This window comes from Cebidichthys violaceus, unplaced genomic scaffold (assembly GCF_023349555.1).
Source record: "Cebidichthys violaceus isolate CVI_PGR_0920_01 unplaced genomic scaffold, fCebVio1.0.p SCAF_72, whole genome shotgun sequence".
NCBI classification, from domain to species: Eukaryota; Metazoa; Chordata; class Actinopteri; order Perciformes; family Stichaeidae; genus Cebidichthys; species Cebidichthys violaceus.
In genome coordinates, this window is record NW_027176950.1 from 597,257 (window position 1) to 622,466 (window position 25,210).

At 41.1% G+C, this 25,210-nt stretch overlaps 1 protein-coding gene across 1 annotated transcript in view; it reads left to right on the forward strand.

Annotated features, from left to right (window-relative positions):
• Window positions 1–445: 445 nt before the first annotated feature.
• skap1 (src kinase associated phosphoprotein 1) overlaps window positions 446–25,210 on the forward strand; it is a 32,141-nt gene continuing 7,376 nt past the window's right edge. Inside the window, exons 1-11 of the mRNA XM_068736811.1 lie at window positions 446–722; window positions 1,778–1,883; window positions 2,468–2,496; window positions 2,658–2,774; window positions 16,121–16,201; window positions 16,286–16,369; window positions 16,458–16,582; window positions 18,117–18,180; window positions 20,262–20,483; window positions 23,055–23,108; window positions 23,230–23,339. Coding sequence (XP_068592912.1) covers window positions 683–722; window positions 1,778–1,883; window positions 2,468–2,496; window positions 2,658–2,774; window positions 16,121–16,201; window positions 16,286–16,369; window positions 16,458–16,582; window positions 18,117–18,180; window positions 20,262–20,483; window positions 23,055–23,108; window positions 23,230–23,339 — 1,032 coding nt within the window. The 5' untranslated portion in view covers window positions 446–682. The remainder of the gene's footprint in view (window positions 723–1,777; window positions 1,884–2,467; window positions 2,497–2,657; window positions 2,775–16,120; window positions 16,202–16,285; window positions 16,370–16,457; window positions 16,583–18,116; window positions 18,181–20,261; window positions 20,484–23,054; window positions 23,109–23,229; window positions 23,340–25,210) is intronic.

Genomic DNA, 25,210 nt, shown 5'->3' on the forward strand with positions numbered 1-25,210 from the left:
AACAGTCCAGATGCTCTCAACCTCGACATGTGATCCCAGATCATTTGGTTAAAGAGTTGAAGGTATGACTGACGGGATTTTTTTGGGATCATTTAAAGCACTTCTAAATGTAGCTGGACATGGAAAAATGTTGACACAGGGATACATTAGTTGGCAAGTTATACAAACCAAAATATGTTGATATCTTTTATCTATTTCCATTTGATTACGTGGCAGATTGACACGCTAATACAAAGGAAAGCGTAAAAAGAGAGGCAGAGATACATGTTTTACTCAGCAGCAGACAACAGTCATATTCAAAGTTGTCACAATGTTTTTCAAGTGTTTCAGGCCAGACAGAGGGGCTTTCTCTGTGTCAGTCAAACCTTGTCATCAGCCCTCGACTGAGAAACAAGAGTGCAGAGAGGAAGTTGTCATCTGTGCACCTGCTCCACCCCATTTTGTGCAAATCTAGATGCATGCACGGAAGTCTGGTTTCAGAACAAGAGGACACAGGTGGTTAAATGCTAAAAGGCTTTGCCAGGCTCTTCTTTCCGTTTCGGAGCTGTAACAGTATGACAGAGTCTGGGTGCACATAGGCTGCTTTTGTGGAATACGAACCAAAAGAGTGAAGGGACGGAAAAAAAAGGGTGAAAAGTCGGCAAACCGAAAAGTCTGGGAGTTGGACAGGTGAAAGTTAGGGATGGGAACAATACCACCTGACATTAGGCGGCTTTTGGATGGTAATGTCTTTATTTTTTACTGTTAATAATCCTTTTTTTTTACAGTACAGTTCTATCCTTCAATTCTGTGATTAAATACGATTTTTACAACAAAATTACATTTAAAATGTACAAATGATATGATTCTACTGGTTGAGTTGAGAACACAGGGACAGTTAAGTAAGCTAAACCTAAAAATACTAACGTGTCACATCTTTCTTTTTTTTCTTTATTTTGTTGCTCAGAAAAGCCTCGCACCTGCTGTTATTTGTAGTTGCACAAATGGAAAAAACTAGAACATAAAGAAACATATTTCTCCACACTTAGACTGTAAACTGTACAGTAATTTACTACATTTGCATTTACTGCTGCCAGCAAATGGGGCCTCTGGGAGAACATTTGCATGTGTCAGTCCATTTGTGTAACATGGGAGAACATAGAGAAATGGAATCAGATACGTGATGTAGACTGACCAGTTTTACAAACTAGGGTCTTGCTTTACTGGGTAATATTATTATGACTTAATGTATATTACTGTGATCAAGTCTACAGTTTATTACCACAGTGAAATAAAGTAATAACCATGACTTCATCCGTTCTAAAGACATTTGAAAGTGTAATGTCTTACCTCTCTTTGTCTTTGGTTTTCACTTTCACAGGTCACAAGCCACACAAAGAGTAGTTTATGTTTTTAGGCCCTGAAGAAGCAACGTAGTAGTAAAGCTAGTAACAGCCTAAATATTTTAGTCACAAGTTAGCGTTACAGAAACAACCACCAACCACCGCGCTTAATGAGTTTTCGTTTGAATGATGTGTTCAGTACAGGCAGTGGACACCAAAACAAGAAGAAGAAATGAGTTGTGATAATAACTGCAATGTTGTGTCCATCTGCTTTATACTTTTATTTTTAATATTATACTCCAGTGTCATGATATTCAGTGACCTGAGGACAGACAACTCCTAATTATGGGATTTTATCTACAAACATTATAAACATGATCATACAAAGTATGTAGTTTGAATCCTTCAGAACTGTGTCCATGAATGCCACACTCAGTGTTTTCTGTCCTCTTCAGACTGTGAGCTGTTTGTATCAGAGATCCTTCAAGACGAGGTGCTGGGTGAAACTGCCCAAGAGACACGGAAGGTGTTACTGAACAACTTCAGGGTCGTCCACGTCCGGTAGGATTCTCCCTCCAGAAGCAGCATTGCATGAGTGTTTAGGAAAGCTTTACTAGTCAAGTGTCAAAATGTAATTTCACGGCACCGTTATCTAACTTTTGCTGTTAATGCCACACAATAAGCTTAATTATTGCTGTAATTGCTTGAAACACAGTTTGCAAAATTACATTTGAAGGAAGTAATTTAGTGTAATGGTGTCACCTTCAAGACGTCATGCTCGCTCTTATTTATTGTTGTTAAAAGTGTTTAAAGATCTCTGTTTTGATCGGGATTATTAAATCCTGATGTGATATCATTTACAAGCATGATGAACGGCCCATGAACCCCCCCCAAAAAATGGAAACTCTTGCATGAAGTGCGATAGTTCACTCCGGAAACAGCTTCCTGCTCTGCTCGGTATGAGACGCTTGCTCTGGTACAGAAAACTTGTGGTTTCGTGGTGTTCTGTGCAAGAAAAATATTTTTTTCTTTTTTTAAAGCAATACTTTAAAGCTGACGCGTCTGACAAATGAAAGCACAGAAAGCTTTGCAATTCAGTGCAAAAAGATTTTGATATATGCTTATTCAGATTTTTGGTTTTACAGAAACCCTCAAGAATTCCCCTTCCCAACATGTAAGTGAAACTACCCAGAATCTCACATCACACACTGCTGTTTCTACACTGAGCTGTTTCAGCTGTGAGTGTGTGTCTGTGTTTGATTACATACTCTGATAGAATTAAGTGCACAAATTATTTATTTATCATATTTTCGTGTTTTACACACACACATTCAGCGGACTTTAGGGACGACGACGGTTCTGATGACAACCACAGTTCCAGTCTGGGTCGCTCTGCCCCATCGGACGACGCCTCAGTAGCCTCTGATTACCAGGACGATGGAGCCCCTGAGTGTGAGTTAACAATAGTCCTGATTCTGATTCCCTGTGTGTGTGTGTGTGTGTGTGTGTGTGTGTGTGTGTGTGTGTGTGTGTGTGTGTGTGTGTGTGAGAGAGATATATATCTTAGGCTATTTGTGCAGTGCAGAGATCTTAGCTCAAAAAGGCCTAATTCTAAATGTGCGGCAAAGCAGCACTGATGGCTTTTTCTTCACAACATCAAATGAAAAGACAAGAATATTTAATTTGAGCAGCATACATGAACCTAGATTACATTTATATATATATATATATATATATATATATATATATATATATATATATATATATTTTATACCATCTACTTTAATTAAGGACATTTTAACCCTAACAAGGGAACAGACATGTCTATATTATCTGTGTGTGAACATGCTGAAAGGCTACAGCGTGTGAGGAATGCTGCACCAACAAAGGAGAAGGTAAGAAGGAGGTGTCGGTGTCACAGGAGACGATGCGGTATTCCTCTGAGGAAAACTAAACAAATGCAGTTTTAACAAACAACCCTCGCCCGTCCTCGCTGGCACACCTACACCTCGCCACAGGAAGCGCAGTGGAACCCTTCTGCTGTATATTGTTGCTCGTTCTCTTAATTTGAAAGAACAGACAGACCACATCTGTGAACCCCCCCCCCCCCCCCCCCCCACCTCTTTCACTGGCCTCCTACCTCTCTGCCTGGCTCCGGTGACATCAGTGACTCCTCCTCCTCCTGGCCAGTGTAGGCAGGTAGGCCGTCCTGATGCCGGTGAGTTCTCGGAGACCGGATTGGGGACCTAGAGCTCCCTCCAGTGGCGGATCCTCAGCTCCTGATCCGTCCCCTTAAGCTGTGTGTGTGGACTGTGGGAGGCCGGCCACACAGAGAGGAGGCTTTGTAGCTGCAGGCTAATGCCGTGATTGATTGACCCCGAGCCCCTCTATTCTTTCACAACCGGGTTTGAAATACAACACTGTACCTGAGGGGCCATGTGTGTTCCATCCCTCTCTCCCTTTATCAATCTTTCTCTCTATCTTCCCTTCTTGGACTTGCCCTCCCTCTCCCGTTCAGACTTTTTGTATTTCTGACTCTATGTGCCAGTTAATAGCCCTTGACGTGACATGCCTCAGGTGGGCATTTATTGACCCGGCTGCCTCAGGTGCCCGTCTATACCCTCTGCTTTCTTTCTTTTTTTTAAGCTTCTTTCCTGAGGTAAAGCTGGAATCATGTGGAATTTCTCCAATAAGGAAAAAAAGAACATGTCACCTTTTGCAGTCGTTTTGTGATACTGATAGTCGATGCCAGCTGGATGTAGTAAAAAAAAAAAAAAAAAAAAAAAAAAAAAAAAAGATTTCTCCTTTTTTTGGAAATGTCTTAATGAACTCTTCGGTCCTCTGCCCACAGAAGAGTAACTGCTGCCTTTCTCTGCAACTTTGGAAAAATAGAGTAAACAAATCACGGCAGATGGTGGGAAGATAGACCACAAGACAATGCTAATTCATTTCTTTGAATTGTTCATTTTAGAATAAACAAGGCGAGATTTCCTTGGGGAAACAAACAAAATCAAACAATAAAATGCTTTAAAAAAATTCCCTTAAGGCTATAACGATAACATGCCCAACCAAAAACTACGCCGTCTGTTACTGTGGATGCGATAGTTGTTAAAGCTCGAACATTGTGTCGCCCCGTTGTTGGCGTTAAACGTGAGAAATAGCCAATTATGCGCCACTTCCACAATCTTTTTTTTTTCTTTTCATTTGCATTTTGCTTTGAATATCGAATGCCCCTCGACACTAAACTAACTACGAAAAACACATTTTTATTGTTGGATCAATAATCATAACATTTGATTCTGTAAGACGAATTCACACCTCACAGCTCCCGTGTCTTTTTATTGCTGCGACCATGTTGGCGTAGTGAATGGCCTGTGTCCTCACTAAAGAGGGCATGTGGAGTTCATAGTTCATTCTCTGTTCACTGCCGGTTGAAAGAATCGGCTCACACTTCTTCTCTGCTGGGCGGTCGCTTTTCAATGGAAGAGGGAGTGTTTGTGGAAAATAATGGTATGACCACTTTAATGAAATCAGTCGCATTTTCTTTTTGGAGGAACAATCATCCATGGCGACGATTTGAATTTTCTTTTATTCCTTTAAAATGCAAAAATCAGCACCTTTTTGTTTGCTAAAAATGAAAGGTAATTTTGTGATTTAGAGAAAAAAGCATTTGGCTTTAAGGAGAAGGTAGAAAATTGAGGGTTTTTTTCCCCTCTCAAGTTTAATTGTCTCATTTTATTTGAGGCTACTGTACACAAAAGAGACTTTGTGAGTGTGAGAATGTATTATCCGTGGTAATCGACTGCTTGCCTTTAGCTGCTCTCTGTCCCCTAACCAGAGAGTGAGTGAGTGTGGAGTCGATGGCTGCTTCTACAGGAGGAGCCTGTGCCGTTTGATTAGATGCGGTGGCCTGTTGTCTTCAGCGGACTGGGTGACACCAGATTTGTAATGGCTGACGGGAACAGATGGAGCCTCCATTGTTAGCCCGGGTGTCTGCATGGTAATGTGAACTGAGTTTCACCCGCCGACCGCACCGGTGACCTGACCAGCGCATGCAGCCTCACCCCAGCCTCGTCTGCCCCCTTTACCACCCTCCACCTTTCTCTCACTGCCATTCCAATACACTTTACATACATCAACAAATATGTACAATTTTATACCTCCGGCATGTCTCCTTTAACTCACACACACACACACACACACACACACACACACATATATAGACCCCAGGAGACAGCCGGAGATGTGGGGCTTTTAGCCCTGTCATGCTGCTTGCAGGTCAAGTTTACGAAGTTGAAATGGCCTGTTTGTTCTTCTTTGATTGGTGGAGCACTGCTGGGTGCTCGGGGATGTTTGCTTGGAAGCTGCAGTGATGACAGAGCACCGCATGAAAGTGCTTTGTTTCAGGAGGCGTGCAGAAAAAAAAGATGATGCTCTTGATGCGTCTCCCTCGTCTTCTTTGTGATCGTAACGATTCTATTATGGTCTGTGTTTTGCTCAGGTGTGGATGTAGTATTTATTCAGAAAACCTAGATGCCATGTGCATGTTGTGTTCTGCCTCACTCATATCAAGTGACTTTATCTGTATCTGTATATAATCTGGCATATGTTCTCTAATACTTTAGATTGATAAGAAATGTCTTGGAGATCGTTTAATTTGACGTATGGGCAGGTGGGGCTGCAAGTAATGATTGTTTTAATTATCTTCTTGATTAATCATTTCACCAGGTCTATAAAATGTCTGAATATAGTGAGAAATGTTTTCACTATATTTTACATTGCTTCTTTTTGACCCAAACATTTGCAGTTTTTGGACAAAGAAACGCATTTCCTTACATTTTGAGAACTGGGGAATGTTTGACATCTTCACCATAAAAATGACCGATGTGTTTAATCAATGATCAAAATAGTTGCTGATTAATTCCTGCTCATTACTCAGTTAATAGCACCAGCACTAAAGGCAGGTGCGGTCTGTTGTGTTAGCCTATTTAAAGAATGCAGGAATGGGACTCCTGTCAGTGATTACTTTGCCGACCCAATTTCCTAAACCAATTACTTGCAATAGAATGCAGTAGGATAACCAATTTGAATTTATGCCTCGCTGTTGCATATTTCTCATTTGAATATGAGGAGCCAATGCACAGTAACAACATTATTACGCAGTGCTGGTAAATAGAATATTAAATCTAAATTTTTGTCATTTTGGCTGCAGCTTTAAAAAGCTGTATAAAGTGAAGTGCTTTCGAGGGTGCATGCCCGGGTCTCTTGGCCGGTGAAACGGGGGGGAAAGAAAAGTTGCCAGCTGAAGGATTGGTGCTCCATTAGAAGGTTAATCAGCAGTGTTTAAAGGGCCAACTAGCCCCTTGTCTGTGTTTTGAAGGCACAATTAAGTCACGGAGAAAGAGTGTGTTTCTAGGTGCTTCACGGAGGAAGAAATTACATTAAAAGCACAAAAATGTTGAAACATTTATCTCATTTATTTTCTCATTTGCATGCAGCACCTGGGCAGTATTTCATGTCTGCTTAGATGACCTCTTCGCAGGTTTGTTGACCTGTGGTCGTGTTGTCTGCCCATGCGCTGAACTCTCGACTTCTGACCTCTTGCGCGACCAACCTGTGACCCGTCTGCACTCAGTCCAGAGTTGTGTGATTGATTTGGCCTTCCTGTCACACAACGCCCATCAGTCAGGAAGTTTCTCTGGAGTTTCTCTGATGGCTGATCTACTGTATCTACCCGTCAGAAAAATCCGCCTGAAGTGGAGATGAATTTTTCACGGCATTCATCGGTGTATGGATTTCTTGACATTTGGATAGCGGCAGCTCGTTTAGGAAGCGAGGAATATGTTAATGACCTCCAGTTTTCCTCGTTCTCCCTCTCTCCCCTTTCCTCTCCTCTCTCTCTCTCTCTCTCTCTCTCTCTCTCTCTCTCTCTCTCTCTGTTACACACACACACACACACACACACACACACACACACACACACATTACGAGGCAGGAGCAGGCTCTGTGCATCGCTGCGACTGCTCGCCACCAGGGTTCAAAAGTTCACACTATTCCCCGAGGGCTACTGTGCTGCTGCAGATGCTGATAGTCTTTTCTTTCTCTCTTTCCCTGCTGCCTTTCTCTCCCTCTCTCCCTCTCTCCCTCGCTGTTTACACTATTAATCTTATACACTCTCTCTCGCACACTCACTCACGCTGCCTGGCAAGAAGAGAGCGGCTTGAAGGGGGGATTTGGACGTATTTAACCGAAGGGCATCCATCACTCTCATCTCCGGCTTCACCCCCACCACCGAAAGCCACACCGTGTAGTTTTTTTCTTTTTTGCATCCTCTCGTTTTTTGTTTTTTTTAAGCCCCTCTGATGCAGCTCTCCCCTCATTTGCTTTGTTTTATTGTTGCACTGCATATAATTACATCCCTCGGTTGCCTCTGGTGTAGCGCCGTTGTTGAAACCCAGGGAAAACAAGGCGATGGGAAATGTGCAGCAGTCCATCTGTAAAGAGGCACATAGGCAGAATGCAAAGTGGGGAAGCTGGGGCAGGGTGGCTCCTAATCTCCCCCAGAGCTGTCAATGTCACAGACAAATAGCAAAACTATCAGATGTGGCGGGTTCACCCAGAGGTTAGCGTTCCCAGGTACCTCCTGCATTCACTCCCTCTCTTTCTCCCCTTGCCTTGCAAATGAGAATTTGATTTTGCCCTCCACTGGAATCCATTCCTGGAGATGAATGAAGTTTCGATGCCAAGCCCAGGTGGCCCCGCTGATTTCTTAGGGAAATAAATGGAGATGGGAGAGATGTGTTGGCCTGTACACAGACAGTGACACGACGGCTCCCAATGCCTCTGGGATCCCTCTGTTTAATTGTTGCTGTAATGTAGCACTTTAGGGTCATTAACATGCCCTTGTGGAGTTATTTGAGGATGTTGAGGATGCATCCCTCTTTGCGCCGGGACCTCCGCACGGCTGGAAGTAGTCAGAATTGTGTGTGTGTGTGTGTGTATGTGTGTGTGTGTGCCAAGTGGGACAGGGCTGCCGAGGGCTTGTAAGCTGTTGGGAGAATCCTTATCTACAATATATATATATATATATATATATATATATATCTATATATATATACATATATATATATATATTTTTTTTTTAAAATGTTTTTTTATTGATTTGTAGACTAAGTTAGCTTATCTCAAAGAAATGGATTCAGACGCCAGTTGATTGGGGAAACAGTGAGAGTATTGTTAATACTGTTTTGCGATACTAAAACTGTAATGTGTTGTATTTAAACAAAACAATTATGAGATAATTAACTTAAAAATATGATAACAGTTAAAGGGACAACTTAAATAAACTAAATACCAGGCTTAAGTAAACATGGTTGTATTATTGATTTTTATATTTAGTAGGTCAATTTATATTAGTAAATTAAATATCTTCAGTGATGGTAGTTTTTTGCATCTGGTAAAACTGTAAAAAAAAAAAAAAAAAGACGTGCAAACATAATTTAAAAAACTTGAGTATTGTGATTGTTTTATTGTTCGTATTATGTTATATTTTTCTATGTATTTGTATTTTGTCATAAAATCAGGGTTAAATCGCTTCTGCTGCAGTTACTGTCATAGTAACCGTTAAAACGCTCCAACAAAGACTTTATTTTACTTTTTTCAGGTTTATTTATTATTTTGAAACTAATAGAAAATATTAAAAAAAGCTTATGAATTAAAGTTTCTAAATTATAAAACAAATTGTATTGCAATGTCTGTTGTTTTTCCCTCAATTATTAACTTACTTGTGGGTAAATTTCAACCGGTTATAACAAGTAAAATAATATATGTGTGAATTTTAAGTAAGTTAATACTGTTAATACTCATTCTTATTTCCTGTTAATAGGAAAACATGCAAAACAGAATCACAACATTTTTCTGAATTGTTCCAATGACGCCGGATGAAGTAATTTATCAGCTATTACTCATCTTTGTTTATTAAAAACTAAAATGTAAATCTGCTAACATATAGTCAATATACCACAGTATGAATACAATTTAAAGCACAGCATTTAAATACAAAAAAACTATTAAAACTACTAAAGTAAAATGTGTGGTGCCATTTAATGGAAAAGAAAAATCATCTCTAACTGTTGTTTTATTATGTTATTTATGGTTATTTATATGAATCCCAATAAGTAAAAAAAACACAACTTGGCCCACTAAAAATAACATAAATTAGATAAATAATAATAAAAAAATATTCTTATTTTTATGCGAAACCACCTGCTTCAGATTTAAACAAGACTACATTTCGTTTCAGCGTTTTGCTTTATTTTCCTGGACAGAATCATTCTTCTGAAACACCTGTTGCCCATTGGACTTGCTGGTGATTTATGAAAGGTGTCAAAGAACGATAGCATCATATAATTGTTTATTGCCATAATATGTAACAGCAGTGACTATAAAATAAGACCAATTATATCAAAAGATAATAGGCATGTTGCATATTGCTCAGAAAGCACAGTGCAATAACGTGGTCCTCGCCAACATACTAACTTACCATTATTGCTGAAATTATATTTAAAGCATTTTAGTGGAAATAACAGAAGCATTTTAAAGTTGCAATAACTGTACATTCAGAGAGCGAGTGTGTCGATTTCCTCCAAGTGTTCCTCCCTCCAGGCTCTGTCGTTGATTGTGTTATATCCCGCTTTTATCACAGATACGTAGGCTCTCCTGTGGGCCCCAACTCCTCCATTGTTGGTGTTTATATTCTTACTACTGTTTCCTTTTTGTCTGTCTCTGTCAGTGAAGCAGCTGAAAACCATCCCCAGCGATTAGAGGATCATTGTATCTGCAGTTAAGCATTTGAATAGTGGTAGTAAATCTAGAAAAGGGAAATTCAGGGTCGCTGTATACGCTGCTTATGGCTGCCCAGGGGGAAGCCGATGTCACATAGTAAATTTAGCCCCTTAGTGTCTTTACTGTGGCCGGCCTGTGTGCTTGAATGTAGGAATGGAGCCAAACGGAGCCCACAATGACTTGACATCTAATCCTGCGAAAGACGCACAGAAATGTAGTTATTTGATTTTTTTCCCCTTCCAAATTGCATCAAGCGTAACAGAGTAAGTCAGACAATAAAAGAGAGAAACACCAGTTATCTCTGCACTGCATTAAAGCTGCAATACAACCGAATCTCTAGAATCCAACTCTGCAATATCAAATATTTACCTGATCCTCTCTGTGAGTGTATTAAAGTTTTTATCCTTCGCTCAGTCGTAAAGCTTTTATCTCGAGCCAGAGATCTGTTGTTTAACCTGATTGACATCCCTGATCCAAAAACAGAAATCCTTAATCACTCCTGCATAAATTCCCGGTCCCATTAACCATTATGAGACGAGGATACAGGGCATCATGCGGCCTGATATAATGCACTGCATGTTTTCTTTGGTTCAAACACATGCATTAGGAGGTTCTAAACACGGTTTATGAATCGATGACTGAGGTCCTAATCAAATCATGGAGAGGAGAGGATGACATTCTGCCCTTAACCTCAGTTCCTCTCAGTCTCTCTCCTCCCGTCTGTTCGGCCGCCTCGCTGGAGGGACGCGCCGCAAAGGCCTCCTGCTCTAATGAGGAAAAATGTTTCAATTTAGCTCTGGCTTGAGCGCAGATTGAGCGCCGGGTGGGTGAAGGTGCACTGAGTGAGTCCTTTTTCCTAATCAAAGGACAGTATCGAAGAGGGTTGCAGTGTGTCTCTCTCTCTCTCTCTCTCTCTCTCTCTCTCTCTCTCTCTCTCTCTCTCTCTCTCTCTCTCTCTCTCTCTCTCTCTCTCTGTAGAGTCAGCAGCATTCCTCCTCGTAGTCCCCTCAGGAGCCTCTCGCTGCCTTCTGTTTCACCTCATCAGCAGAGTTCACGAGGGGGTCAGGTCCTGCCCCCCTCGATGCTGCATTCAATGCAATACCCCCCCCCCCCCCCCGCACGCTCAAGGAGTCCGAGGACTAAGCACCGGAGAGAGAAGACATATGATAACTCGCTGGTTTTGATTTCTACCTGCGCTGAGAAAAAGGGGGTCACCTCTTCTGCTCGCTCCTAAATACAGAATTTATATTGATCCCATAGAGTGTTAACTGATGTGTTTCCCTATCGCTTAGTTTTGTGATTTTTTGCTGCAGTATTTTGTGTTTTTCTCTGCATAAAAAAAAATCTTTATTTTGTTCATTTATCTACGAGGGACAGCAGACATTAGATAACATTTAAATTAGCCAGATTTAGCCAGAAGTATGATGTCCATCCTTAGTCCTGAGGCGGGATGATGTAACTAATTATAAGAAACAAATAAACAGGCATGATAAAAAAACACAGTGTGGAGCTAAAACAGTTAGTATTAATTAGTGGATAAAGAAAATTAATCAGAAACAGTTTTGATAATCATTTTCAAGTAATTTTGTAATGCAAATATATTTAAAAAACTCATTTATTTGCTTGTTTTCTTCATTCATTTTAATAGAATTATATAAAAAGTGAATATCTTTAAGTGTTGGACTGTTGGTCAGACAAAACAAACAAAGCTGTTTTAGTATGCCAACACAGGGTTAAGGAACCAGTGACATTTTTCACTATCAAACGACATTTTATAGACCAACGTTAGCTGCAACCCTAAAGCAGACATAAAACCATCAAAGCACATGTAGGGAAATATCACATAAAACGATAAGTAGCCCAATAAAAGCTGTTATAGAACAGACGTATATACGGCACTCATGACACATAACTTCACAACAACACATGAGACTAAACATTACAAATATACAGTATAACCTTACAAGCACAAAAGGAACACATAAATATAGACTTCACTCAAAGACTGAGGACACATGACACATTCACTACAATGAAAAACAATGTCACAGACATGCAAATATAATAGAGAGACACACAATTCCTATTTTCATGTCTTTCCAACCATCATAAATACAGCAAGACATCTTCCACATGTGTAGTGTATAATATATTATTAGCATACATCAGCATGATTTTTAGGTAATTAATTGTGATATACAACATTTTCAAAGCATGAAAAAGTGGCGCAGAATAGGAAAAGAAGAACGTAAGGAAAAGCTTTTGTTTCAAGCTTTTTATTCCGATAGCGCTCTTTATTTCCTCCCTCATCTCACTGTCTCTCTCCATGTAACTGGCTGACTTAAATGTGTCTATATGGGGCTTCGATAGTGGTTCAAACCCTCTGGAGGAGCATGTTCCCCTGCCATGGCCGTCGTTCCTCTCACAGAAAAGACACTAAAGCGAGCGCTCACGTTCCATCTTCTGCAGCTCCCATCAACATCTTCAGTGCATTTTTGTGTTTTTCCACAACATCTTTGTTGCATTATGACCGCCGTTAGATCTAATGTAACATATTAGTCCTCCCACCCGACCATTTCCCTTCACTTTGATTCAGTCTCTATCCAGCCTTTGATTGACTTTCAGCCTAAGTAAAGTGGATTTTAATGAGAGAATACATTAACTCCCTCTGGTCATGCTCACATAAATCAGCCTTTTCTTGCGGGATCAACTGCTGAGCTCATAACACCATGCTGAGAGAGTGTGAATAACCAAATGAGAGATTGAGTCTGTGGCAAACCGCTGGCAGCTCAGATGCATTGTTGTGTACCCCCCCCCCCCTCTTCGAGTTTAAAACAAGTTCAGAAAGGCAACAGAACGAGAGCACTTATCAGCACCCAGGTCAGCTCGCTTATGTTAATACCACTTTTGTCCGGATCAATTAAACACAAATCTCCAGTCACTTTCTATTGATTATTTCCTTTCATTTGGAAATGGGGTGACTCGCATCTTTTGTTGCTGATGACCACCGAGAGCAGTTAGATTCAGTTAGCGCAGCCTGCAGCAACTCCTCACCTTGATTTACAAAAGCACGTGACGCACCTCTAACGCCGCATCTATCTGCTTCTCTTTGTTGGTAATTGCACTCAGCTAAATAGGTTACGCTGAAATATCAATAAATTGCCATCAAATTAATGTCAATACCAAAGCTGTGGATGGTGCTAATTAAAAACGCAAAAGGGATGAAAATGAAGTCGTGGCATTGCCCTGAATAATTGATAACGCAATTTATGATTTTTATGAAAGAGTGCCGTCTGTCTGCGATTTTGATGAGGCCTTAATTAGATGCATTAATGTGTCTCTCCGTGCCTGTAGTCAAACTCAAAACTCAAACACCATGATGGTTGTTGGGGTTTTTTAACGCCTTTAATTACACATTTTCAAATAACATTACCTCTTGAATTTCCACTTAAAGCTGCACGGGTCCCAAAGAGGTGTTAGTGTGTAATTTTCATTAAAGGAGGAATGGTTAACTCAGGACCAATCAGGAGTCTGCTTTTGTTTCGGGTGGGATCGGGCACTTGAGCGAGCAGCTTTAAGCAGACGTGATGTTCTCAGGTTGTGCTGCTACCTTGTGGAAGAATCCAGAACTATTGTGCTCATGTTTCCAGGTTTTTTCACTGAAGTCGTACTCATGTTTGAGATTCACACAAAAAGTGGGACAGTGAAGTGAGGTCAGGTCACGCGGCGGTAAAGTGTTAAACACGCATGAATGTGTAATGTTTATTGACTCAAAGCAGATCAGACTGATCCCCGTGTTGACTTTGTACCTCCTCGTCTATTAGCTGGACTCGACCTTTTGAGATAAATGAAGAGCGAGGGAAGCAGACGGATGAGGGGATTAGAAGTGGGCCGCAACAGGGAAGCGGGCCCGGGGAAAAGAAATGGACGGACTGCCGGCGGATAGATGAGGTGGGGGAGCATAATGACCGCTGTTTGTTATGATGTACTGAATCAGGTTCTCTTTGACAAAACAGTCCTTAGCACCTCTGTATTTATAGTGTCACCGGTCAGTCCATCCACAAAGGCAGGCCGATGAAATGTGAGCGTGTTAGTGCCACGAGGTGTCTGGGGCTCTGCTCTGGAACGACCCGCTCATCCGTCAGGCCCACGGGCTGAAGCGCTGCGGGGTTATGGGATCACAGGCTGGATTGTTGTGAACTTAAATCTCTGGAATGTTAGCCAACCACACAAAAAAAGAAAATCAGCTTTATTTGGCTCTCTGGATCAAAGTTATACAGACAAAACCCCCTCAAAACAACAACTTTCAGAGAGAGCGTTGCATAGTTGGAGCGGACATTCAACTGCCTTTTCATGATTTTTATGAATGAGAAAGAGGTTCCTGTTTGTCTAATGTTGGGGGACACTCTTTGTTTAAACCAGAGGACCCAGATGTGGGATGACATGTTTGGTTTTCAGCAGCAGTTAAACGGGGATGGACTCGAGGCATTCCCCTTGTCATCAGTGGTCTGAATCACACTGACTAGTGTAAATGGTCTTTAAATTGTTCCTGTGTTTCAGACTAAAAAGGCGGTTCCTGCTCTCCCTTTGCATTTTTTTTTCTTCTTCCCTGCAAGGCTAATGCCTGTTGAGTAATGCATTCAGGGGAAGCTGAGCTTTGTTTTTGACACATGGAAAAGCTAGGTACCCCATGTTGAAACACGGGGCGGAAGATGGCCCTCGAGGCCGACCTGGGGTCAATTCTACGAGATCCCCTCTAATGGCTAAAGGCTAGAAAACCGGTCAAACAAACTGACGTCTTAAAAGAACTTTGAAACTAACTTAAACATGCAACAGCTGGTTAAAACCAATTCTCTCGAGGCGTCCTGGTGGTCGAGTGGATACCATGTAACGACTGTACAACGTTTCCGGTTAGATTGAGCCATAAATGTGAAAATGCCAAACAAATTCCTTTTAAAGGATAACTACACCCTCATCCCCTGCTTTATGGTCTATTTGACTCTAAATGGACCATAATTTACTAAATGAACATCATGCTGTATTGAAGAAGACTTGAAACTAGAGATTGAGACCATAAACTCATGTTTACAATGTTTACTGAGGTAATAAATCAAGAGAGAAGTAGAGTCATTTTAGACTAGACTTCTATACAACCAGAGGAGTCGCCCCCTGATGGACACTAGAGAGAATGCAGCTTTAACACATGAAGCTTTGACTTCACTTGTCAGAACCAGAGGATTATGTGCATTGTTGGGGAATTTTTTATGTATTAAAATCATAAATCATTGCCAACTGGATTCTATGTGATCAAAAACACTGTTTAGTGCGGACTTCCTCTTTAAAACTTCTTCTCCTCCAGCACAAATGGCACAGTAGGCTAAATACTTTACGAACTGCATTGTCTAAACAACTGCACTAATTAACCAAAGCCTCTTAAGTCTTGCCGTTGCCCTATCATGTTTAAAATTTGACTTTGCAAATTGCAGAGAGATTTCCACAGGAAGGTTGCTCCCATTAAAAGTGCAATGTGAGCAGATGAATGGACTGCAGCGCTCAGCAGCACTGTAAATGTATTGATCCCGGCTTTCTAAAGCCTAGCGGGGATGCATTTGATCCACAGGGTTGGAGACTTTATATTCATGGTGTGTGTTTGTGTGTGGTAATGAGGAACCTTTTAAGTGCAGCTTATTAGGAGTTAGTGCTGAAACAATCAGGCGCTGAATTGATTGGTTGATTGACAGAAACTATTTCGATTATTTTAACTCCTTAAGCAAGAAATATGGCAAACCTTCTCTGGTTCTAGCTTCTCAAATGTGAGGATTTGCTGCTTATCTCTTTTTTTTACATCATAAATGGAATTTCTTTGGTTTTTGGAATGTCAAGACATCTGAAGAAGTTAGTTTTATATTAAAAACTTCCCTTTTTATAGACAAATGAACTGCTTCTGTTCACAGACTTTGGTGACATCCCTCCTGTAGCAGCCCAGGACCTCGGCAACATCTTGAAGCAAGGCCACCTGGAGAAGAAGCGAAGAGGTACAGCAGCATAAAGAGACCAGTGATTGATTTTAAAAATATATTAGAACAATTGTTGTTCATGTGAGTAATTTTATTCTGCAGATCACAGCTTCTTCGGCTCGGAGTGGCAAAAGAGATGGTGTGTTCTGAACAATTCAATATTCTACTACTTTGGGAGTGAAAAAGGTTTGTTTGAAAACGCCAACGAACAGAAACATCACAGGTTCATAAATTAAATCCGATAACATCCTCCCACTTGTGCTCTTCCCGACAGATAAGCAGCAGAAGGGTTCCTTTTATATCATCGACTACAGCGTGCAGCTGGTGACCAACCTGAGAAAAGACTCCAAAAAAATGTCCTGTTTTGAGTTTTTTTGCCCCGGACGGCGATCTTTCCAGGTTTGTATTACCACAAACAAGCCTGTAGAGATTACTAACTAAAAGTGTGTGTTAAGGAATCCAAATAAAGGAATAACGTTTGATAGATATTCTTTTTGAAGACTTTTTGAGGCAGTGGTAGTGTCTTTGTGTACAGAATTAGCCCGTTTCTTATGCAGAAATGTCAATACATCAGCAGATTTCAGCTTCTAGAAGATGTTTTGCTATCTGTGTTTAGTTGTCCAGTAAGTAACAAGACATTGCAGAACATGAATGAGAAAAAAGATTATTTTGAGGTAATTTAAAAACAGTGTCTCCATTACATAGTTGGTCCACTAGAGAGCACTGAGTTGGTTTTCTTCTCTAAAATGTCGCACTCAGTTCATTTCTTGGTCGCAATTCTTTAAAAAATGAATTTAATGGATCCTGCTGAAATAAATATATGTAATGTGAGGGTCATTGTAATTAAAAAATAAATAAATTTCAGGGAGAAGGGTAATATTCTGCGGTCGGAAAATTTGAATATTCTCTGAGATTATCACAAATTTACAAGACATAATAAAATTGTGTTGAAACACATTGCTTCCTTTTTCAACGCTAAACTTTATGGTAATGTGAGTGCAAAGTATATTATTTATATTAGTATTTATTTATGTTACAACATGAAAGAAAATACAGATTTTTCTGGACCTTCGCCTCGCTGAGACCTCACCTCACCGTAAAAACACTACTTGATTGCGACGGCGGCTAGAGTTACCACAGTTTTACATTCGGTGGCTCACGTTTCTCTTAAATTTGTGACTTAAATCTAGAAATATTACCCCTCTCTCCCCTGGCTCTGTAATTACTTTTTTTTTTAACCTATAATGGCTCTAATATGGCGTCATACTTAATCAATTAATCGATCAAAACGAAAATTAACCTGTTAATTAACCTAGTTTGACAGTCGATTAATTGCTTGTCATTAATTAAGCAAGGGTGCCAAAAATGCAGTAGTTCAGACCTTTTAAATGTGACTATTGTCTGCTTCTGTATGTCCTCTATGATATTAAACTAAATATTTTTGGACTAAATATATTTTAGACTGTAGGAAATTGTGATAAAGATTTTTCATTGGTGTGTAAAATGTCAGAAAACAAACAAGTAATTGATTAATTGAGAAAACAATCACCAGATTAAACAATAATTTATATAATAGTGATTGAGTTTAAATGAATAAATATTGGTTATCTAACACTCAAATATTTGCATTGGCTTCAAAGATGCATTATCAGTCGGGCTTTAATCTAAATTTTATCCAGATTTTTATATGGCACATTAGTCATACTGTCTGATTATAATACAGTTATGTCTTAATTGAATATTTTAGATCTGATAATTTTATAGCTACATCAAGAGGGAACATTTCTATTTGCTCTTTTTCTTGCTTGTTAGGCAGCGAGGAGGAGAGTCGGTGTACTGAAGTGAAGATTAAAAATCAGGACTCTTATTTCCATATAAATGCACATTTAGATGTGATGATAATTGTGTGATTATTGCCACTGTTTCCCATTAGTTCACTGCCAGCAGTCCTCAAGAGGCCCGAGAATGGGTGGACCAAATCAATTTTGTACTTCGAGGTAAGCCAGCATCTCTTTGTAATCTCTTCCGGTATTTATTGCAGAGCGTTCTTCGCTTCATTGCTTCTCTTAAAGTTTCTTTTCTGCGTGTCCTTATTTGAATCAAGAGTGTAAGGTTAGAGGATGTCACGTGTTGTTCTGATTCTCAGACAAATTCATTTTGGGTTATAGAAATAAAATTGACTTGAGTTGACTTTTTAAAAGCCACATAGGTTAATTGGAAAATACAGTTAAAGCAGTTCAAAGCGTCCAGCCCTCTTCTTTTCTACATTTTCCACTAAAGTTCTCTTGTGTGTTTTTCGAGGGGCAGAAAGGTCAGAAATGAAAGGGAGCTCTTTATCATCTCTGACTCAGATAAAAAACAACCCGATCCATCACACGCTGCACAGCCGAGTCCTGAATCTCCTCATTCGACATGTCATGTGCACCATCATGTAGCTCTAGATCTACTCCACCCCCCCAACCACTCCTCCCCTAACCCTCCTACCGAATTCCAACTTACAGGAAATTGATTGGTAGATGTTCTGGTTATCCTCCAGTGACATTGATTTCTGCTCGGCCGCTGGTGCACGGCGGAGGACCTGATACCCTGTGTTAGAGCTGCCAGTCGCCTGCAATGAGACGGCTCCTCCATCTGAGCAGGCAGTCCTGTCTTGTCTCCTCTAAAATGGGCCCGGGCCGGGCCACTGATTTGCGGGAAGTAACAGACACTCTGCAGTTTGTCTTACTTCCTTCCAGACGAGTTTTTACTACGAAATGCAGTCCTGATTCAGAACATGTAGATGATTATTATTCACCCTCTTCACCTCCTGAACAACGCTGACCTGTACTCTCAACATGTACTCTCATTTTGTGGTCGCTTCTCCAAGAACTTTGTGGGAATATTATTCTTGGCATTTTGCCGTTATTTAATATTGATAGTAGAGATATGCGTATGCAGGGAGAGAGAAACGGCTTTGACGTACAGCAAAAGATGCCATTAATCACTACAGCGACAGACAACCCAATATTCAGATAAACAGAAGATAAAGAGGAAACATGGGGAAGCATTTTTAGGTTTAAAAAGTAACTTTTCTGCATTAAATTGTCTCAAAACGACTAGATCATCAAACTGGAGAAAAACTGTAATTTTAATCACGGTAACGGTTTCATTTGGCCGCCTGTTTGCGACATCATAACCCCTTTGTGCACGCGTCAGTGTATCAAAATAAGCCACATTATTTTGTTACACTTATTAGATCTTGGTGGTTTTTAACTCTATATTTTAACCTGGATGAAGGATTTTATCTGTCAGACTTCTTGATCTTGAGTTATCAGCGGTAGCTCGGTTGTTTTCTGACATTTTATAGACCATCACAATTTCCTGCAGCCCAAGTTGACGTGCTAAAATATATTTTGAACGTGAAATTGCTTTCTTCACTGTTTTACCAGTTTTAATCACAGGGTCCATTTGTTTTGTAGAGTAAGAGACCTCTACGGATAATTCTGCTCCCTGTCATAAACTGTGAAGGAATCATATCTGGGAGAACATGATGTAAAATGGTGGTGAAAACAACAACTCCCATTATCCCACACTTCTTCCCCGACACCACCAAACTCTGTCTTTCTAAATAACTTAAATGCAATAAATAAATGCAAATATTGTGCGTTATTTGTCAAGCAAAAAATGACAAACAGTTGCTTGTTCTGACTTACCTACATTTTTATAATTTGCTGATTTTGCGTGTTCTATACTGTATAATTGTCCATTAACAATTTTTTAAGCTGTGACTGTTAGTCAGACAAAACAAGGAGTCTGAAGACGTCACCATGGGCCATTTTTCACTCTATTAGACTTTGCAATTAATTGCTTAGTCAAAAAAAAAAGATAAACACATTAATAGATGATGAAGATAATCTATAATTGCAGACAGAATTCAAGCCTCCAGCTTGTCTTTGCTGCTCTGCGATGCGTGTTCTCGCCTGTTGTGCAGTCAGGACCCTTTGAGCATTCCTCTCACTTTACCCTTTAATGTACGTGTGTGTCTTTTGTGCCACGCCATGCTCCATCTTCACGCTAACGCCGCTCCTTCCCTCCGCAGATCTCCGCTCCACCTCCATCCCTTGCGAGGACGACGAGCAGGAGGAGCAGGAGGAAGAGGAGGAGGGGGAAGAGGAGACCTATGATGACATTGATGGGTTGACCGGCCCTCCCTCGTCGCGGCCCGGCGCTGCCCAGGCCTTTCAGAGCGGGAAACTGGGAGGGGGGCACGAGACGGGGGAGGTCTACGAAGAGGACGACGACATCTACGAGGTGCTGCCAGGTATGAGGACGTGGTTACACACACACACACACACACACACACACACACACACACACACACACACACACACACACACACACAGATAAATAGACAGGAGGGCTGCACACAAACTCTCATGATACTCAGTCAGACAAATAAACACACACTCGAGAGCCCTGAGGGATTTTTGCAACAAGAAATATTTGTGATGATCTCCCCTGGCTGTGAAATCTGTGTTGCCAGGTACCTCCCTACCACCGCAACACCCAGACCGATCGCTCATTTTAAATCAAGCAACACTAATAAGCTTGTCAGGACCGAGGTGGCTGCTGCAGGAAGGGAAGACTCTCCTTACACTAGAAATCAGCTCCCTCCTTATCTCACCGAGAGCCATCTGTTGAGAAACAGTTATGTTGTTGAAATCAGCGAGAGCCGGTTGTTCCAAATGCTCCGTCATAGAACGTCCAATTAGCTAATGTTGCCAGGCAACAAATAGCCCACAATTCAATCCGCTAAGCAGAGTTTGGGGCTAAAATTGCCTGGCAACAGCAATTTAGTTGAAAGGAAGCAAAAAACGGCATCTCGCCCGGGCTTAAAATAGTTCTGGAGCTCTTAATGTCACATCTTGAATAGAAATTAGAGTTTGATTGAGAATGTTGCGAGTCAGTGTGTGTGAGTCTCTACTGAGGAGGGGGGGGGGGGGGCAGCCCCAGCCCCAGCCCCAGCCCCATGTGTCAGGGTGGCTACTAGATCCAGAGAAGGACAAAAGGGGTGATCTGATCTTCTCAGGGCCGTCGTCCATCACTCTTTCTATTAAATAAGATACATCAAGATTCTGTTTCACTCACTGAGTACATTACCTTTGCCAAAATCACTGGCGAGAGGGGAATCAGTCTTCAGACTGTCACGCCGGCGTTCACAGCCATCTGGGAAGAGGTACAGACTCTGACCACAGATGGCATATCGAATGACGGGCTCTTTCGTTCACTTTCTCACCCCTTCACTTATCAATCACCCTGCACCTCTCTTTGCTCACTTGCAGCTCTTACACAGTGATTCGACACTGTTACATTATTCGATTTTATGGTTAATGTGACAAAAAAGACGTTTGTATTTGAAGAATCTTCCTTTCTTAACAAATAGAAATATTCCTGGATCGTTTGTCAGACTTTACTTTATTCATTGCTCATATAAACGTTGCAAAAGTTGTTTGAGTTTTCTTTGGATTCCTAAAGTTGTTAAAGGATCATTTTTGCAGATTTTAAACCAGCTTTGTATCGTTGCAAATGAACCGTGTTCGGTTTCCTTCCGTGAAGCCAAGCATCATTCATTTTCACATACAACTCACATTGCAAAGATACAAAGTTTCCCTAAAAACAATAAATGTCTGGAAAATATCAAGAATTTGAAAAATTGCACATCAGATACATTTTAAATGTGGAGTATGAGTGAAGCATCATTCTCCCTGTGATGAGCTCCCTCTGTTTTGTTCGGAGCAAAACTCCAAACATGGCTCAGTTGCAGGCAGAATGCAGAGCGACGGTGGTATCGGCTCTGATGCTGATGACTGATTTTATTGACTGGAAAATTAAATCACATTGATATAGAAACCGTTGGCCCGTAGCGGCGGCCTCTCCACTGAAGGATGCTCTCATGTGCTGCAGTTAAGGAGTGCTGAACAAATGTTTGGACCCTTTGCAAGCAGAATTAAAATCACCCTTTTTTTCCCTCTTTCTGGTGTCGTAACAATGCACGACATTTTAATATTTTATTAGGTAAGCCATAACGTTGAGATTTATAATGATATCTTTTGCATTTTTATATTTGTTTTATTCATGAAATGTGCAACAACCTGAAAGAAAAGCAGCAGAAAAAGATCACTCTTAACCTTTACACATAAAAAACTTCCTGCATCCAAACTGTACACATAACCACAAATATGCATGTGGATATACAGTATGCGTGTGCGTGTGCGTGTGTGTATGTGTGTGTGTGTGTGTGTGTGTGTGTCGTCCGTCCTGGTCTTCCTGGAAGCGGAGGCGCAGGTTGTGCTGGAAGGTGGATAGTGTTGCTGGGTTGTGGCGTGGCTGTCAGCCGGCTGCTGTTAAGGATGGATGTGTGAGACAGAGGGCGTATCACCGTGTCACCTCTCAGACCACCGAGGGCCACGCCCCGCAGTCAATGGCACGTCTGCCTCTGCGACGTCTTTTTCTTCAACTTTTCCTGCCTGCGTCTCTGATGAATGTGAACAAATTGATCCTCACCGAGGAGTTCAGTCTGGTTAAAGGAAAAACAGACGTCTTTTATCTTGTGGAAACACATTAGGCACTGGCTGATGATCCGTTTTATTTATTTATTTATAGTTTTGTTTTTTATCATCATGCTTTTTTTTTTACCCCACATTAGTCCTTAATGTGTGAAACAAAAAGAAACCCTCTGTTTTACTTCAGCAGCAGGTTATGTTTCTCGTCATTATTTTAGATTTTCCCGTTAGATAATGAAATTAAAATGTTTAGGACTTAATATCTATTTATAATGTTCGGTCACAAACCTCATTTTGTTGTGTTTGCTGTGCTTTTTTTTTTTTTTTAGAGGAGGATTTTTCAGATCCGACAGATGAGAGCAGTGAAAAGAACAACAAACCAGGTCAGAACCTCATTACAGTCTACTAATAATGAGGGAAATCTCCAGCTTAATAGTTCGCTGTGGGAAAAGAACCTCTTCTCGCTCTTTTACTTAAATCTGCGGTCTGCATTTCCCATTTCAGCTCGGTCATCAGATTACGCTAATTTCTACCAGGGTTTATGGGATTGCCAGCCCGACGAGCCGGACGAGCTGCCCTTCCAGCGAGGAGATCTCATCTACATCATCAGCAAGGTCAGCAAAAAATAAATAATCCAACCGTTCTAATCAACCTTTTTTTTAAAGTTCTCCCAGAATTCTGTGGTTTCTGGACACACTTTCTCCCAGTCAGTTGAAATGGGAGACCGCCGTTCACCTCTAATGGAAACCATTCCTGATTGCACCCTTGACTCAGAGACATAATTACAAGATCAGTTAAAGTAGTTTGAAATGTGATGCAGATGTGTAGAATATGTAATTATTTGAGGGTTAAACAACATCAATGCCAGTAATCACTTTGCCCCTCGTTTACTCTCCCAACATGCTGATATCCCCAACGTCTTCAGTTAGTGAGCGCTCGTGACTCGGTGCAGCAGCGAAGCACCAACAGCGGCATTGTCTCTTCCCAGGCCACTAGGGTGAAGTGCCATTCGGGCGCTGCGTAATGGTGCTGTTGTTCATTACGGAGCCTCTATCACAGGGGTTAATTGAGTAGGCAGCCATGCGAAGCCCTTCCTTTCTGTTTGACATAAACTGCAGGTGAAGCCATCCTGCATTTCAGCTCTTTTCCTCTCTCTATCTATTTCCTCGTGTTTTATGGCCGTCTTGTAGTTACATGCAGAGTATCTACCAGTGAAAAGCCACCCTACTGGAAATCAATGGCTTGTAATTTGGGCACTTTTGCTCTGCTGCGCGCAGGGACTTGTTTCCCTGGACTGTTTCCATTGGTCGGTTTGAGATTGAATCATCATGTTCTGTGTTTAGGCTAAATTATCTGAAGAGTGGAGGGAGGAAGAATTTACAGTGTATTCGTTTGTTTTTTTTTTGTTGGTAATTATGCAGTAGAGATTGAGAAATGATGTATTCAACCTCATGATTTTCTGCATCTTTAATCAGCAGCTGCAGCCCTTGAATTTTAATTATTTGTGGTGTTTTCCAGTTTTAGTGCAGAAATCAATAATGTTCTCACTTTTTATTGTACATTAAAGAAGTTTAAGATAGATAAACAGACGGCATTCGTTTACGTGGGAGGATATACAGCTCTTTTGTTTGTAAGAGCAGATATGGCACAGGTGAAATATGCTCTTCACACAAGATGGACTTTTAATTGAGGCTCTCTTGGCAGTGCCAGATTAATGAGATGCCAGCCTTCGCTGTCTGTGCGTGCTGGTTGATAGGGGGAAATGTCAAAACAGCCATGTCCATTTTTCACGTAAGGATGACAAAGGCAGCGTACTTGGGGAAACAAAGGGGAGCTGGCTCTGCGCTGCTGATCCGCCTCAGACAGCCTCAGCCTGTATTACTTTTCACTGTATGGATCAGATTATTGCTTCTCCGAAGACCTTAAAAGCCAACTAAGTTCCAGGTTGTATGCAAGACTAGGTGGTAGTATCTCACAATCTTAATGACACAGATTACTCTTGTTTTGTCGAGCTGTACGCTGAAGTCATAACATAGTGACAGACTACGAGAGAGTATTCTAGCTTTTCCTCTAATGGATTTAAAGCCAGGGTCTGGTTGTAAATTATTCAGAGGTGATCTCCGGACGGCTTCCGACTCTTTGGTCCGGTGTGACGACATGACTCCGCCCGCGTCCCATTTTGTCGTCCTAAAAGCGTCACATTTCCCCCCATGAATAGCATTATTTGGATTATAGCCTGTAATCGGCTATTTGTTTTAATGAGCCCTCGGGGAGGGCTTCCCCGCGTCTCCTGTGTGTACAGTCACGCCCCTGTCCACATTCGGGGTTTTTTTTTTTACGGGTGGGGATTCCTGAGAACCCTGACCTCGATGAGTGAAATACGGGCCCTTGGCTAGAACTCAAGTCTGTCGCTTAACTGGGGACCTAGACACATGAAATGGCCGTAATAAAACCAGGGCCCATAAATTCTCTTAGAGGGTGGGAG